We start from the raw sequence: 18,601 nt of genomic DNA on the forward strand, positions 1-18,601 counted from the left end.
ATTAGAGCCATACCATCAGCATGGCTAATACGTTGCAGAATACTTTAAATACTCCATTTAACAGATTTGAGTTTAGAATAAGTCAGGCTACTCTTTTGTTAAAGTTTAGATCACAGATGATGCTTGGTCAGAAAAGTAGGTTAAACTGGACGTGAGTTGGACTTCTGGACTGGGAATCTTAGACACAGACGTAGACTTAAAAGAGACACATTTTGCACAAATTAGTAATTTATCCTTAGTTTTTTGTAAGTGATTTAAAGCTACTTAATATGCAGCTCATCAACACGTTTATATTGCTTTATTACTATCATCAGTTATATCATTATTGGGTGCCTTCCAAATGGCAGAGTTCTCATAAACAACAGTAATATGTTTTGATATATTAGATACAGCACAGCTATTAGCTTACTACAGCACGTACTTCTACAGTCTGTTTTCCTATCTAATTTATTTTTATTAGAAAACATCATAATTTTTAATTAATGACATACTTTTTTTGTATACTAATCAGCCCTTGAAATGTCTTTCTTTCTTTCTTTTTTTTTTTACCATGGTATGCTTTTATTTGTGGTCATACAAAGCCACTGCGTGACATCATTTTGTCCGTTATCGGGAGAAGCTGTGGCAGAATCATCATGGGTGATGAAAACATTGAGCAAAACCGAAAACAGTATTTGTATTAGGTTAATGTTTAAATTTCCATTGTCATTCCTTAAATCTCTTTGTAGCCAGCTGGTGTAGCATTTATTTCATTCCTCTGCGCAGCATTTGATTTGCTGCAATGAGCATAACGCTGATGATAAATGCAATGGCGAAGGCACAAATCAGGCTTTTACGCACACATGTGTGTTTTTCCTGTTGAGTTGGGCTTGCTGTGGAAAGATTAAGAGGAAATATTAGCACATCTGAGTGTCTCATCGGAGCTTTAAAAATGTCTGAACAATGTGTGAAATAAAATCTGCATGTGACGTACTGTCGATGTCCACGTGGGACTCTGGACTGTTCAGGTGATTCTCCTCAGTCATGATGATGTTCTCAATGTCTTTCATGGTGAGGTGGTCACGGAAAGTGTCGTAAAGCAGTCTCTTAAGCTCATCCACAGTCAGTTTCTGCATGTCACACTGGGGAGACATAAAACACCAAGATAGGTCTAATTAGCAGAGGAAAAACTCCTGTCTCAAAGCCCCTCAGTGACGCAAATAAACTGTAGGGCCACAGTAAATAATAGCAGTACAGGGTAGCTCCTGGTAAATTAATTTACTTAATTATGCAACTAAATGCAAGGATATGAATATGTAAATATGGCACTGTGTGTGACGTATTGTAATTATAAGAGTGGTGTAGTATGTCGAGGCCATTTGGAGATTAGTTAATAAGAAAAGTCAGAGAACCACGTGGGAATATTACGCATAATATGAGAATAATGTTAGAATTAGTTATTTAAATGACTAGATTTTACATCAGTACTATCTGAATTGTCGTTTAATTGAAACATAAGGCTCTGTATCATGCAACAACAGAAAAGCCAGGAGGAAAACTTACTCAAAAGAGGAGAGAGTATTGATTAAATGACACTGATTAAAGGTAGAGACTTGATTGCGGGTACTGATGGCGACATATACCTTCCAAAACACTGAATCAAAGTCTGCTCCGTGGAACTTATCAGGCATTCCAGCAGCAGAGAGTTTAGGACCAAGCAATGTGACAAATTCATCAAAGCCGACCTGACCGTCACCTGATGAAACAGACAGAAATACAGACATGTCACTGTATAGCTCATTTGTTGGATTATATGCAACATTTCTGCACTTGCTGACAGAGAGAGAATCATACCGTCTATATCAAGTCTTTGGATGATGACCTCCAGCTCCACCTCATTGGGCATGTAGCCCAGTGAGCGCATGGCCATCCCCAATTCTTGCTTTGAGATGAAGCCATTCCCATCACGGTCAAATACTTTGAAAGCCTCACGGATCTCTGTTGAAAGAAAGAGAGCAGTAATTACATTAAGAGTTGAGAGGAAAGCATGTTAATATAGATTTATCACCATTTGACACTGTGAGCATGTGAGGATGTTATTTGAAATATGTATGTACACAGTGTTTATAGTAAGAGTTTAAAGTACCTTAAAGCAGTTATAAATTGTGTGTTTGTGATGACTTAAGAAACCCAGGCAGTTACTCTCAAAGTCAATGGAGTCAGAAGAGTTTAAAACTTTTTTCTTGATGCAAATACTGCACAGGTAGTAAAGGGTTAGGGTTAGGGTTAGGGTTCTTTTTTTTTCTTTTTCAATAATTTCCATGAAAATCCCTTAACCAACAGTAATGTGATCACACTCCCAAGTATTATATGTATAGACAAATCTTTATATACTCTTTGTTCAGAGTTCCATTGTTGTCCAAAGAAATAATAAAACAAATCAATTAGCTATGTTCCCACATTACAATGAAAATTAGAATGAAAATGTTGGTTTATTGTGAATAAATACACATACACGGCCTTGTGGCTGTAAAAGCTTACTACTGCACCAAATCCGCAGCTGAAAATAGTCCCCAACAAATGCACTATTAACTCCTGTTTAGAGATTTTGTTTTTTATTAGGAACAAATGGACAGGCCAGGGCAATCATTTATAAGCATTATACAAACATTTAATAAATGTCTATAACACACTATATTAGTTACTGTCCCTGTCAAAATTTCTGACACACCAATCCTCACTAAGAGCAGGGACAGGATTTTTTTGCTTTGGCCTATGGACAGAGAGAGTGAAACTGTTGCTGAATGTTTCAGCCCAATGGCGAGAGAAAGGGAGACGGGACTTCAATCTTTCAGCACCATGAAGAGAGACTCTCTCTCTCTCTCTCTCTCTCTCTCTCTCTCTCTCTCTCTATATATATATATCTCTCTCTATATATATCTCTCATATATATATATATAAGTGCACAGTGCAAAGTGTAGCTCAGTGCCAGTGAAGTAGCATTTTCCTGAGTTGCATTAATAGAATGAATATACAAAGTGTCACCCCTGTTTATATTATGACTTATCACCTCTGTCCAGGAGGATATGTTTTCGGTTCGGTTTGGTTGTGGGATATATTTGTCAATTTGTCAGCAGGATTAGAGAAAAACGACCAGCCAGATTTTCATGGGCCAAGGAAGAACCCATTAAATTTCAGATTGGATTGGCATTTGCAGAAGTCTGCGTTTACTGAGGGACCTCCTGGTTCTATTTTGTTACCTGACCTGTTATATTACAAAATAGTTTTCCGGTTGAGATCATATTGTGCAATTCCTTGTTTGTTATAGATGTATACTAACAGACAGCTTTACAGCCAACACCTGTTACAATAACCATAATTGGTTTTGAAAGAAGACAGCAAGCAGGTTTCTGTGTTCATAATTAATTACAACTTGCCATTTGGCTTCCATTCTCACCCTGCATCACAATATTTTGTTTGAAGTGGTGAAAAAAGCAGTTGCACATCAAAGGCACCAAACCTCCGTGGTTTCTTTTTGATGTAGATCCTCATACATACAAGACTCTTCAATGCTTGCTCAGTAGTTACATGTCATTAGATGGAACAAGACAATTAAGAACAAGATATGAAATTATACCAACATGTACATGACACATGAGCAAAGTACAAGCTAGCAGGTTCATGTACAATGTTAGTCTAATATACTAGAAGGGGGAAATGTAGCCAAGCTAGGCCCAGTCAGGTTATGTCATCAAGCCTCAACATAAGCTAAAAACATGGACTCACCTCTATATTCAGTTTTACTTCGAAACTGCTGCAAGAGCTTGTATGGACCTTCATTTAAACTCCAAATGAATACATATGTATGTATGTGATTGGGAAAGCACCACCTGTAATTTGTATTCAAACCCTCAAGTGGACAAGCACTGATAATTTATCTTGTGTACATGATTGACTGTGAAAAGGCAGTTTACAAGTGATAAACTTTTGTGGGACAAGAAAACAAACTGTTGCAATATGCCTTTTGTCTTTAGTGCTGTCATTGAGGTCTTTCTGAAAAAGTGGACACTGTCTCTACCAAACCTTAACATATCAGACACAACGTATTTGTCGAAATTACAGCTGGCAGTGCTGTTTGTGTTTTTACTTTTTTATCTTCCTTCAGCACCACCCTGGAGTCAATGTCATGACCCCTGGCGCCAGTGACAAATAATGAATTCACTGAGCCAGCGGAGCAGTGGCTGGACTACTAATCATTTTAAACCATCAGAAGTGAATATTTAAAAAAAGATATGTACAGATAAATCCACTAGGGATTAACTATGTCTCTGCTTCTCTGAAAATGAGAACTTTATTACCATCTCTGATTTATCAGCTGGTTTTAAAACATAGAATTACAACAATTTACTTTCTTCAAGATATTGTTTTGGCATTCCATTAACATCATTACTCAATTTTCTCTCTTTATCCTCCACCCTTCCCCATCACAATCGTTTTGCTTATTTACATAATTGAAAATTTGATTTAATTTTAATGTAGGACATTATAGTTTATATTTATATAGATCTTACATTTATTTAGCAAGAATTTACAGAGGCAATGTAGACATCTTCATTTGAGCCCATATGTTGAAGTTAATTTATATGGCAATGCAGAAGGTTGACACATAATTTGAACACCATATGGTGCAACACAGTACAAGTGCAGCCTTTGAAATAGAAACAACAAAAGCTGATCATTCAAAGCTTCACAAAGGCATTATTATTATTGGTATTTGACATTATCATGTTTGACTTGTGCATGTCATAGTGAGTGAATCTTCGAACGCATCATTATGGAGTCTTTTGGGGACAATAACAGAGCATATTGCACATGCCTGCAAACACAAAAGCATAAAAACAGATGCATTTAGTCATAGCTACAATACATAGATATGTATGAAGAGTATAAATAGAATACTACAGAACCGCCACCATTGTTGTTTGAAATGGAACTGGAAATGGAAAAAAACTGGTAACTGGTAAAAAATAGTTTTGCTGAAAACATTCAGAAGACACAGCTGTTTTTTGGAGTCCTTGATCACAGAGTCTGAGTAACCTTGCACTGCTCTGAGGGTGCAACAGCCCTGCTATCTAAAGTCAGGGCCAAACCATGAAAGTCTTTATACTGTATGCAATCACGATTTTCTTTTTATTCTGCATTTCCCCTGCAGTAGCAATTAACCAAGGTCTGTATGGCCAAACCTTTAAGGGTTCATTCTGCTTATAGGAGGAGAAAAGTTTGCGAGAATTAACTTAACACCAACTTGTTTATTAAGCAGATCATTCATTTTTGGTGTGAAATAAGTCGCTGCTCAAGTCAATGACAATACGTTGACTGTAAAAATGCAGTAAAATATTGTCTTTTATGACCAATCTGTCACAATATTTTAGAGTGTCTGTCTTTGAGGTAATGACATTGACTGTAACACTGAGTCAAACTAAATACGTCACCAGTGAGTCAAGCAAGGGTAAAAACACAGTCATGGGTGTGTCCACACTGACAAATATGCTCTTTCAGATTGAACAAATAGGAAACAAATACTTTACAGCAACAATTAATTAGTGCAAAGATAACAACAGAAATAGATTTTGCTGTAGCTTGCAACATACTGTGTATTCACGGTTGACATACAACAAAATCTAACTTGCCATGTGTAAATCATTAATAACAAATTTGCATTGAGTCATGAGTGTCTAGCAACTTTTGTCTAAATCAGTATATATATATATATATTTCCTCTGATCATGTGTATTTTTTACGTCCTGGTAAGAGGCGCTGCATCATCTTAAAAAGGATTCAGGGATTCACCGAGAAAATATCCGGTTTTTGTTTGCTTTTTATTTTGTGGCACAAGAATATCTTTGGTGTCATCAAGTGTATCTTGGATTACAGATGTTAGAGGATTGGGTCACTTGAGGCCAAAAGCAAAAATGACATAGATTGATTTTACAATATCCTTTTGAGTTTACTGAAACAATAGTGATTTGACCAATTCATCAAATTTTGCCATGCCAGTACAAAATGAAATATTGACTGACAAATTCATGGTAGGTGAGACCAACAGCTGCCACACAATCATAATGCTGATTGTTTCCTGAAGAGTAAACAGGTAGTTTGATGTTTATTTATTCTGCAATGTAGAGCAGTTTGCTTTAGTGTATTTGACTTGATTATCACCTTTGTCTTTCACTCCTCATCTTATTAAACCAGGTCTTCTCCTCATCCGTCTCAGCTCACAGATTACTTCTTTGCTCGATCCCAAACTTCCCATGAAAAGGACTAAGCCCTCTGAAACTTTAAGGAGCTGGTATACGATTTGTGATAAGCTTGAATATATGTGTCCCAAACATCAAAGAGACACTTTTGCCAACCCTGAGATCTAAACCCAGGACTTAAAAGTCTGCTGACCTTCCAGGTGAGCTAAAACAGAACACGAGGACCAACAGATCCTATTGACCTTTCTGACCGACCAGCAGAGTGACTCATGCTGGTTGTTGGTGCAGATAAAAACATCCATGAAAATGGTCCATGACAAGGGCTGATGCCAGAATGCCCACTGCTGTACACTGGCAGAGTGCCGTTGCCACTGGCAGCAGCAGAAAGGCCATTGAAGCTCGCTCAACTCAATAATTGGGAAAATCCCAAATAATGGCTTTAGGCCAGAAGAAGAGTGTGGGAAACTGACATGGCATTTGGTTAGATGAGACTGTTGTGCATCACTTTGATATCCTAAACCTTTCATTTGAATTTAAAAAGAGCTAAAACCTAAATCTAAAATCTCCGGACTCATCAGTTTCTTAAAGAAGAGCTCTCCTGGCTTTCTTTCTGATCGGGCGCTTGCCCAACTGTAAGTTTCTGTGAATTTGCTGGGACTGAAACTGGACGGAGAGAACATAAAACAGAGCTTTCCCAGAAAAACCTGTGAGGTTCAGGGGAAACAAGTGTTGTCTTTTTTAAAAGGAACACTGTTATCCTTGAGGTTATCCTTGAGGAAAGGAGTGCTACAGTGATTGTCCAGTTCATTGCAAAAATCCCTCTTCACCCTCAGTAACGATGATGAAACTGCACAGGAAACGGTAATAGAGTTAATACTGCTGAAGAGAAGAGAATAGCAACAGGCAGTCTCCAGTCTCCAAAGCTGCTGTATGTGCATGCATGGACATAACTCACAACACTATTCACAATAGGTTTCGTCTCAAAACCGTCAACAGATTGTAAAGCTCATATCAGATGTCATATTAAATTGTTTCTAATCCAGATAAGTTAATACTTTTTTTAGGCAGATATTCTAGTCACATTCAAAAACTGAATATCAATCTATACAGAAAAAGGGAGAGTCAGGTCTTTTAATTAATAAATGGATATTTTGTGTCAATCCAAGATGCAGCCCTTTGCTCTGAATGAAAGGGATGTAAATAAAGAAATCTAATACATTCTTGAAATAGGTATGTTTTTACAGCAAGTCCACAGGTGAAAAAATATTACAAAGAGGGCCACTTGCCCTAACAAACATTGTCCCCTTCTATAAGTAGTGTGTATGATTTAGTGGCATCTAGCTGTAAGGTTCCATATTTATTTAAACTAACTAATTTCCCTTCATTTTGAAGAAAACCTACGGTGACCTTTACGTAATGTAAAAAACATGAAAGTCCCTCTCCAGTGTTTAGTTTGTCCATTCTACGCTACTGTAGAAACATGTTGGACCCGCTCCCTGTAGATATTAAGGGCTCATTGTAAGCTAAGAAAAACAAAACAATTCTTAGTTTTAGATGAGTATACACTAATAGAAACCTAATAATGAATGGATATTCTATCAAATTTCTGCCTTAAACAGACCCTTAAATCCTACACACTGGTCCTCTAAAAATAAAAACTGTGGGGTTTTGTGTGTGTGTGTCACAAACTGGTGCAGGGAATATGACAAGGCATTGAAGGTGCAAAAAGAAAAAAGCACTGATGCAGGGTGTGTGTCTGCTGTAGCAAGTGAGAGAGACAACGATCACATGGACCAGGTTTTATAGCCTGGAAAGCCCAGGTGAGCTAAATCAAGCTAACGACCCTCCCATGTCAGCCAACTGCCTGCTGAGGTCGGCCAGCACAACCAGGACAGGGGAAATGGCGTCACGTCTGTTCCTAGAAGGAAGTAGTTTACTTATCATGAAATTGAGATTGAGATAGTTGCAGATAATTGAATAGAGGATAAAAAAAAGCTTCACGGGGGGATGAATCAGACTCTTTTCATTAAATAAGAGCCCCTCCCAGGTGGTTCCAACAATAACGATATGATGACACCCATGACATCCTTCTCTCTGATATTAGAGGGGGAAAAACATGTGAGTCATATTTACCAGAGGCTTCAAAAATAAAAAAACGCTGTACAACTGAGAGGGCCTTAATGGAGAACAAAAATAGGTCTATACATCATACAAATACTGTCAGAGTACTGCAAATGTAGAAATAAATTATATAGGCTGTGAAAATATAATTACATTGTGCAGCAACTGCTATTAACACTATTATATTCAAAATACAACTGATGTTTCTGGCTGATAATAAGCCCAAACATGCATATGCAGAAATCTGACATCAACAATAGTCAAACAGGAATGTATTTATGTTTGTATGGTACCAGATTTGTAATTAAGTAACTACAGTAGCCTCATATGGTTTACTTTTATCGATGCTCTAGAAGAAAATACTGTACTGAATACCTCATTTAGACACGCCTGATTGAATCTGCACAAACAAAAGGCTTTTGCAAAAGTTGTCATACTGGATACAGTCTGTGTGAACTGAATTAGTCAAAATTACAATATGATGAATCTTGATGCGATATGACATGATACAGTGCGTCGTTGCCCCTGGGTAGAGTCTCACAACAAAACAAACACATAATAACAAAGATCAATCACCCCATCATCTCAGGTCCCACACGTTTACACCTCATCTTGCAGATTTACTGCTTCACATAATTACATTAACATACAACACACGTCTTAACCAGAGACGTAGAGGACGTGCTCCGCAAGCCCTGCAGCTTCTGCTGTCAAAAAAATATTAAATACCTCTACTCCCTGCAGCTTTTTGCAGGCTGAGTTGAAATTATTTTATGTGATCATTTAGGGGAAATTAAAGAATTATTAACAGCCATAGCTTGACTTTATTACCAGCTGTGACAGAGTGTGGTTTTTGACGCCAAGATAGCATCACTACAAGATGCAGTCACCAAACTGAACAGGTATCAAAATAAAGGAAGAGTTCAAAGATGGGTGTCGTCGGAGCAAGGGTGTTGCAAAATAAAATCCTGATAAAATAATACAATAATGTAAAAACAAGGAAACAGGATGGTTTACATTCTTTCTCTTTTGCAGTGCAAGGTCTTGTTAACGGGTGTTTTCTGTTGAGAATATGTCCATGAGGCGTGGCTTTGTGAGATCAACCTGATGAATCCTTCAGGTTACTGCATTTGCTGCAGGCTCAGATTTTATCTTTGTGGGAAACTTGACCTGCCGCTATTCTCACCTCTCAGTTATATTGAAAGACAATAGTAGCAGATTTAGTATTTTTGTCCAAGTTTTTATAGTCTAACATTTGCCTTCTTTCGAGTGCGACCCTATTCAGTAGGAACATGTAAATCAAATACGCTTGTTGTCGACAGGCAGGAAAATGGAGGAGCAAGGACAGAGTCTCATAATTAACATCTTATAACAGTGTTAAATGATGTTGTTTGTCACTACGAAGGTGATAACCGTAATGACCAGACATTCGTCATTGACCACAGAGGGAGGCACGTTAAACTACAGCAAAGATGTACGTGTCATAACTGTAGCTTTTTGACCTTGTTGTTGTTAGTTGGCTGTGAAATAAAAAAACTATGAATGTGTGAAGAACATCTAGAGTCATTCTAAATCTGACCAGACCAAAAATCACTCCGTATGTGTACCGTATATTTACAGGTATAGAGCCCTGACAGCTCACATATACTTGTCTTTTGACAATGTTGCTGCACAAAACACACCATTTGTAAGCACAAACATGACAGCTTTGCATACAAAGTGGAAGACGGTCTACACTTTCGCTACACTGCCTGGCGTCTGGGGGATTCTCCTGCTGGCTGTGATCTATAAATACTGTTCACTTCCTCTGTCAGCGACGCACCGAGGAGTGATACAAGCTGGAAGAGACCTCCAAGAGTTTAACTGCTGGGAAGTCATGACTGTAGAGCCATAAAACGAGCGTCTTATCAGTTTCAACACATGTGCAGTTCGAGTGTCTGCCAGCTTAATGTAAGTTATGAAGTGTGTTTTAGTAATTGTAATATTGACAGGGTAAGATCCTTTTTTTAAATAAGACAACTAATATAATTTTTAGATATTCATTAAATGGATTTATGTAGAGCATCTTTAAATTATTATGAGTCTAATCAGAATATTTCTACAGATCAGTCTATTACCTCACATTTATTTCAATGCATGTTGCGCTCATTAAATGGGGATTGACTTGGCACAGCACAATGTCTACATATTTGCAAAATTATGCTCAGTGGGTGTAACTCTTTCCCACAGGGTGAACACACACATGAATGTTAAAAGGACGTGTTCAACACGAACAATAGAGCGGCTTACTGCTATGCCACTGGCATGAATAAGTAGCATTTGTGAAAAAATTGTATTCTCCTTCCACTGAGAGATATACAACTACCAAGAAACTACCTGACAACCAAATGCCCAAGGTAAGTTATTGAAAAGGTAAATCAACTATAGGTTTTGGATGAGAGATCTATAAAGCTAAAATCCATAAACATAGGCCTTTGTACAGTTTGAGACGAAACTGTAGTACATTTGCTTGCTCAGTAGTAATGATTTGAATACATATCAGGGTTTTGACAAATGCATGACACAAGGGCGAAGGAGAGGGCAGGAAGCCTTGCCACTGACCTGCCCACCTCGGCAACCATCTGTTCCAAAAACATCCCCTGGAAACTGCAGTTCCATTAAGAGCTGTGAGTACTTAATCAGCCTCCCTAAAGCTCACCCAGTATAAACAATAGTGCTCAATTCAGTGCAAGGGTCTGTAATCCTCACTATTTGCTACGATTCATAAGGATTTTTTTAAAATATTGTAGCCAATGTCCAATAAGGTTGTGTTGCAGATATGGTTGTGATCCACATAAAATGTCAGATAAAAGATCACAAATGTCTTGAGACGGCAGGATTACAGAGATTTTCAGCTAATCTCTACGGCGTCTCGAGCGTGCCACTGAATAATTATCCACGTTTTATTTGTTAATTGTCATCATTTAATTAATCAATGCATTTAAAATGAAATCTGTAAAGTTATATAGTAAGCAAAATCCTCTTTAAATGTGCCAGTAAATATTAATTTAAGTCAATCATCTCTTTTTGAATGATTAATAGTGTCCTTCTTCTTCCTTTAAATTCTTCTTGAACTTTTAAATCATATAATTTTTCAAAAAAAGCTACCAATACATAATTCATAGAGATCCAAAATCCTTTGAGAAATAGATTTTATAGAGAAAACGTTTTCAGAAACTGAGAGTTAGTTGAATTCGCCTGGAGTTTTACCGAAACAGCTTCTAGTCGTCATCTGAGATTCTTCAGCTCAAGGCACTTCTGCATTGGTTTCAGCATTGAACCGATGCAGTTGTTGATGTGTGTCTGATGACATTGTTAATGGCCTGAAGAAGTTTCATTCTATATGTAACATTGTTTTTTCTGAGCTCAAAAGGTTGGTGCAAGATCAAATGTATTTTTGTTTGTTGGAGTCTCTTTCCTTCCTAAAACTAATTCATGTCACTGTAATTGCAAATCGTCACATGTTTCCTTTTCACTTTTACCATTAAGGCCACTAAGGCTTCTACCGCTGTTGTGTGAGATGGACTGTCTATTTACACATGATGCAAGGTCCTGTTGTCCTTGTGTGTTGTGTTTGTCAGCGGGCACTAAAATGGTCCTCATGTCGCTGAAACAATGACGCCGAGAGAAATTCCTGTTGATTTGACTTAAGTCACAGAGGTTTGTCTGTTCATGTTCCATGGTCTCCACTTGCTTAACTTGAAACAAAATAGAATGTCTTTAGTACCACTTTTTAAGATGTACGTGTGAATAAGAAGTTTAGTTATTATGCTATATTTGAACCATCATATTGGCTTCTGTAGACATTGTGCAGCTAAAAAAAAAGGTAAGAATAACAGGGTTAACCGAAATGCATTACTAAGAAAATAATAAATAGCAAAAGGGTTTAGTGACCAGATAATAAGGCCATATACAATCTTACAGGGCTGTCTGAACTTTAGTCGTCCTGATTTAATGTCTAAGAAGTTTTCATCTGGTCGGTCTGGATTCTATAAAGTCAAAATGAAGACACTGTGCTTATTTCAGTTTTAGTCTTAGTTGTGTAGTCATCTCCCAAAGCTTGATATATATATATATATATATATATATATATATATATATATATATATATATATATATATATAGCAGTTCAGTGATTTATACTGATGTGTTACAGTAATCTCTTTCTCAAATGATCCATAATTACACCGGGTATACACACACCTTGCTCGGAAAAAGATATTATCATAATCATAAATATCATTAGGGAGAGTAATTACATGGGTTGAGCAATTAGGGAACTTCCGCCCTGCAGCAATTAAAGATTTTGGGGATGAGTAAAAAAGAAGCTGTTTTCACTCAGAACACTGGACCATCCGCAGTGCTGTTCACAGACCATCAGCAGCAGCTCCCACGCTGTGTTTGAAGGTGGAGCGGTTGTAGTGTCAAGGGTAGATGGTCAGTAAGTGGGAGGTTGCTGACTCAGTCTGTCTGAGGATCTGTAATTGGAAGACGTTCATCTGAAACTCTCACTCCTCCCTCAACACCTACAAGCAGAGTGCTCTTTGCTTGGTGACTAAAGGTAGAGTCCTGTTTACCCTGGGCACTGCCGAGGTGTGAGGCCATGTAAATGAAGCAGCGCATTATCTGCTCAGTGAATCTTCCCTGGGTAAATACAGTCACGGTTGAATGGTCTGTCTCTTGTTCCATTCTGAATATCTATTGGCTCTCAATCAGTAAACTACAGTTTGAAAGGATTTCTCCATTACTTGAAAGGGTTGTTTCATCCAACGACTGCACAGCATCTCATGCAACACGCAACACTCGATTCTACTGTTGCTCTGAATTCTTGTTTTTTCCATAGCCAACCTTTTAATTAAATGTATGTCGTCATTGCAGATAGTGGATTTTCAATGTCAAATGAGTGGCTCAAAGGAAGGGCAGGCAGCCACTTGTGGGTGTGGGAAACCTGCAGACAGAAGAAAGGGAAATGGAATTCCCTCTGAATAAAAGACTTGGTGATATCAAATCTGATCTGAGTTATCTCTTGATTGTAATCTGCCAGGCTTTGCTCCAAATCACTGCCAGCTGTGCTTTCTCATTCTGAGGACCATTTCCCCAAATAAAACCTCCTTTATAACAGCTATGCACTATGGTTACTATGGCAAGAACAATCTTAATTCTCTAATGAATCTTTTAGATCGTCTAAGTGCAACATTGTGCTATGGATGGTCTTTTTTTTTTTTATTAATCAAAGACGAAATACATCATACAAACCGGAAAGAGATGAGAAGATTTCATTTAAGACTCAAAAATTAATCAATCTCCCATATTATTACTGAGTTTAATATGGTATAGAATTTCTCGAAAAATATAGTATATTCATCTGCATTTTTATAGATATAAGTTTCCCATTCATCACAGCCCTTTTTCTCCATTTCAGGCTTGTCTTTTGCCGTGCAAATTTCAAGCGCTGTCTCCCTGACTCTGAAGTCTTGTCTCTTGGCTCAAGCACAAACGACTTACAGTAAGTGAAATCCATTGCAGTTAAGTCTAACGGGCGCCATGGATATAGCCAGGAGATATTGTACATAACAATGTCTTTCACTCACAAGTTTCTGATAATGTGCTAGGTGTGGAGAACTTGACATGTGCTGAAAATCATGAGGAATGTTAGCTTTATTACTAGTATTATTAGAGGATGATGTGACATTTTGAATTGATGTACAAATGACAAACATGACTGACAGTTAATTGTGTGTCTTTTCATCAAAAATCAGAAGCATAAATATGCAAAAAGAAAGCCAGTTGAAAACTGCACAGTTTTTTTTTTATGTATCCTAGATGTTTAGATATATTTAAACCCTAATTATAATAATAAAGATAATACGCACTGCTGATCTTTTTTTTTTTACCAGCAGACCATTGGATCAGTCAGATTCGTGGGATCAGGAAGAGGAGCTCAAACCGTCTGGAGCTCTCCAGGGTCCTGAACTGTTTTTTTTCAGGCGGACGTTGCATCCAGATGTAACAACTCTTCACAACATCACAACAACAACAACATGCGTCCACGATCCGACCGGCCCAACGCACGACACTCACCTTCCACCTCATCCTCGGGCAGGATAACAGGCGTCCGGTAGGTGAGGACATCTGGAATAGTGCAAAGTCCCTTGTACATGAACCTGGTGGTCACAGCGCGCACTGGCATTTCTGCGAGAGAAAACCAACTGTGTCGCGATCTTCATATATCCACAGCTCTCCGGAGTTTCTGAGACAGACCCGTCGCTACTGTCTTTGGTGAAACAGGAACTCCCCCCCCCACCACCCCTGCGCAAAGTTCAACCTTTTCGTCGTGCTTTTCTGATACTTTACATAAGACTAATATGAGTAAAAATCGCCTTTCAATGGGCTGCGTGTTGAACCAAGAATGCAGCTTTTTAATCGCCTTTGGTTTCAATGTATAGCCTGTGGCAGATTATATGGAGCAAAAAAGGGGGATACCATTTTGCTCCATATAAAAATAATTTGGAAACTTTTACTTCATAGCCTGTTGACCATTAAGATATTGATTTGCTCATGACGACTTTGCCTTGTAGCTCCTGCACTTAAAAAAACATAAAATAGAAAGACGATAAATGAATAAAAAACAAAATATTGGCACTTAATTTACCCTTTCGCTGTTGGTCTCACTGATTCCTACAACTCCTCTTGTTATTTCAAACTGTCTATTTTCGACATAGTCTGCATCACTTTTCTCCCTCGTGACGGCATCTTCTTAAAAAACAACAACGAATCGATGATACAATAAAACGACAGCCCTGACGAGCTGATACTATCCGGTAAACGAGGTACAAAAAAAAATGTTTTTTCCTGGAGAGCAGCTTCGAGGGATTCCTGGGTGACCCCCTTATCATCTGATACAGACACGCTGTATGAGGCAGTGATCCTCTCTCTCTCTCCAGCTGTCTGCTCCAGTCTCATTGGGCTCACACACACACACACACACACACACACACACACACACACACACACACACACACACACACACGCCTCCACCATGCTGCTGGGTCTATCACAGCGGAGTATATTGACCGTTTCCAAATTATAATGAGATTATCTTCATTTTCTGTGATCAATGTTAAAACAACTCAAAATATAAAAAATACAATCAGGCAAATATAAAAGCTTGCATGTTTAATAGCATCATCAAAAAAAGGAAGAATGATTGCAACAAGTGAGGCTCTTAAGCTCTTTGCCATAGCAGGCTGGAGGCTAAATGGAAGGTGAGGGATTTATACTGCAGAAATTAATTAAGCCTGCAGGCACATTTCAGACTGTCAATAAACAGTTCATGATCAAACATGAATTCTGTAAAATTTTAAACTCTGAGCTATGGTTTTGAGAGGCTTTAAGGGAACCGCCCTCAAAGACCAAAGGTATTCAAATCAATAAAGTTAAGGGAGTAGCTCAACATTTTGGGAGATGGCAATTTATTTGTTGGAATTAGATAAGAAGACTGATTCCACGAAATGCTAAATATGAATCCATACAGTGAGCAGCCGCTTAGTGTAGTTTAGCATAGATTGAGAGCAGAGGGAGACAGCAGGCCTGGCTCTGTCTAAAGGTAACAACATACTCCCCCATGGAGTCGCAGCTGATTTTGCCGGTTAACACAAGGTAACGCCAAGACTCCAGGAAGTCACTGCTCCTAGTAAAGAAATAGTCCAGTATGCGACCCTCTGGGAAACCCCTTTGTTTCACTTTTATGATTCAGTATTTTGTAGAGAATAAACAAATGGAATATAACGTGTTAATTAGTGAGCTTTAGCGGTGCTGGTAGGTAGATAATGTTAAGTTTAGACAGAGCCAGCTGTTTCCCCCTTTTTCCACTCTTTATGCTAAGCTAAGCTAATCGTATGCTGGCTGTAGCTTCATATCAAGTGCTATTTATCTTCTCACCTAAATCTCAACAAGGGAGCGTATGAGTGTTTCCTAAAACCTGGCCTTAGCTATTGACAATAAGTTGAATGTATTATAAATCAACTCAAAGATATTTAAATATATTATTTCAGTTATTGTTGTTTTTCTACTGTTTCTTATTGCTTATTTATAATACTTTTTTTTTTATTTTTTTTTTATCTTGTCTTTCTTTTACTATGTCTCTTGTGTGCACTTTACTCTATGCTGCTGTAAGCCTGCAAATTTCCCCGCTGCGGGACTAATAAAGGATAATCTTATCTTATCTTATCTTAAAGCAACGTGACTTTTCACTCACTTATCAGTGCTGGTTGATCAAATATTAACACAATTCCCATGTGGACATATTCTGTAAATTTTGTGAAGGCTGAGGATTAATATAAACCGTATATTTAAAAAAAAAAAACAACAACAATGGAATAAAGGGAAAATCTGAATTTGCTCAGGAAAAACAATCCAGTTCCTGGATACAAGCAAACCCACGGAGAGGGTTACATTTAAACCCAAAACAAAGCAGCACACACCCTTTTGTTCAAAAGCAGCTGTATGAATCACTGAAATGGGATGGAGGTTAGTTCGAGCAAACCCTCAGAAAACAAAAACATTACCCATCGAGAATGCCTGCATCTTGCATGATGATGCCCTACGTTAGTATCTTTCCACCCTGGTTCACACCAGATAAGTGCTGTGCGTGCTGAGAAAGCTGCATGTGGTTCCACTGGTTGGTTTTTCAAGTGTTTACAGGACTGACAGGTCTATTCCCGTCGGAATGGGAAGGGTTCGTCTCTTTCTGCTGCACCTGAGCCTCCCGCTGGCTCTGTGTTCACACAAGAAAACTTAAAACCAGAATAGCAGGCTTTGTTCTCTATCCGATCCGACCCAACATGATGGATGTGTGATGACTCAGACTCTGAGACTTTAATCATTTTCACATATTCTTTAAAGCCATGGAAAAACATGGTGAACAGTAGCACAGATATCCGGTGTTATAATGAGGGCAGTAATATCTGCGGCTCCTAAAAAGACATATTGATGGAAAGGATTTCTGAAAAATGTCCCAATGCAGCTTGACATAAAGCCTTTGTTTGCAGTGCATTTCAAATACAAATATACTATCAAACATCAGAGACAAACACTGCATTTATGAAAAATATTTTATACATTCATCTAAGGATAACCTTCATATAAATTGTAACATTTTTAAAAATCAACTCCTTTTATTTATATAACAGCTAGCTGAACCAAGATGTTTCTTTTTCTCTGGAGAAGCCGGGGAAAGCTTCTTTGAGCAGCTCAGTCAAACTTCTCTCACCCAGACCTGCCAATATTTTATGAAACAGGAGTGTTAGAGTCACCTGTGAAATTCAGTTGATGGCTGTACAGTTGCAACTCTAAGTATGAGGCGGATACATGCCTCCTCGGGTGAAAAGGGAACCATGGTGGTCCTTCACAACTATGGCCTGGGGGCTCATACTGGTTTGAGAGCCCTTAAGCCCTGACAATCCTGAAATTAGGCCTCTAGGGAGGGCTGAGGGTTGTCTACAGAGGCAACAGACCAGAAAGCAGGCAGGCAAGAGACATCAAAGCCATCGCTGCTGACATCCAGGAAGTCAAGATGGAAATAACCAGCGCTGGATGGAAGAAAACACCTCTGAATTCAAGAAACGTATTCCTCCACTTAGTCCCAGTAACTCAGGGCCCAGACAAACAGTCTGGCAGTCAACAATGGCAGTATAGAAACATATATTTTAGACTGGTCTGGAGTGTTAGGCAGGTCTTATTTTCACTCTTAGACTAATCTAATGCATGTCAAACAGAAGACTGATTTATAGTATTTTAGGCCTAAAAATTAGCCACCCTACCCCCAGGCTACAGTAAAGCTATGTTTACATGGTAACAATCAGTGACATCTGCTCATAATGTTTTTAAAGACCACAGGAATTTGTTGGAAATATACAACAATGTAGTTATTTTTAGTTATCTGAGAAGTTTATCCTGGGGCTGACTGACCTTTGTCTGACCTCTAACTGAGCCTTTTATTCAGCCATGTTTTGTAATTTGGAAACAAGGTCTAAATTTAGCCCAAAATTCATCGCAAATTAATTCTACTTATAGTCAAGAATGAGACAGATTTGTCTCAAACATACAATAGGCAACACAACCAAGTTTCTGTTACTTAGCTGGCACAATAACTTGATATTCATATGCGGTTGCATGTCTCCATTTTTTTGGTCCAATGGTTGTGC

The 18,601-nt window shown here is 38.2% G+C and overlaps 1 protein-coding gene across 1 annotated transcript; it reads right to left on the reverse strand.

The window, feature by feature from the left end:
* Nucleotides 1-744: 744 nt before the first annotated feature.
* cabp7b (calcium binding protein 7b) lies at nucleotides 745-14,586 on the reverse strand. Its single transcript, XM_054613112.1, has 5 exons — nucleotides 14,478-14,586; nucleotides 1,834-1,977; nucleotides 1,623-1,735; nucleotides 974-1,121; nucleotides 745-872 (listed from the first exon to the last, which is right to left on the reverse strand). The coding sequence occupies exons 1-5, from the start codon at nucleotides 14,584-14,586 to the stop codon at nucleotides 745-747; spliced, it is 642 nt and encodes a 213-aa protein (XP_054469087.1).
* Between the last annotated feature and the right edge of the window lie 4,015 nt (nucleotides 14,587-18,601).

The sequence above is a fragment of the Anoplopoma fimbria genome, chromosome 14 (genome assembly GCF_027596085.1).
Source record: "Anoplopoma fimbria isolate UVic2021 breed Golden Eagle Sablefish chromosome 14, Afim_UVic_2022, whole genome shotgun sequence".
Lineage (NCBI taxonomy): Eukaryota > Metazoa > Chordata > Actinopteri > Perciformes > Anoplopomatidae > Anoplopoma > Anoplopoma fimbria.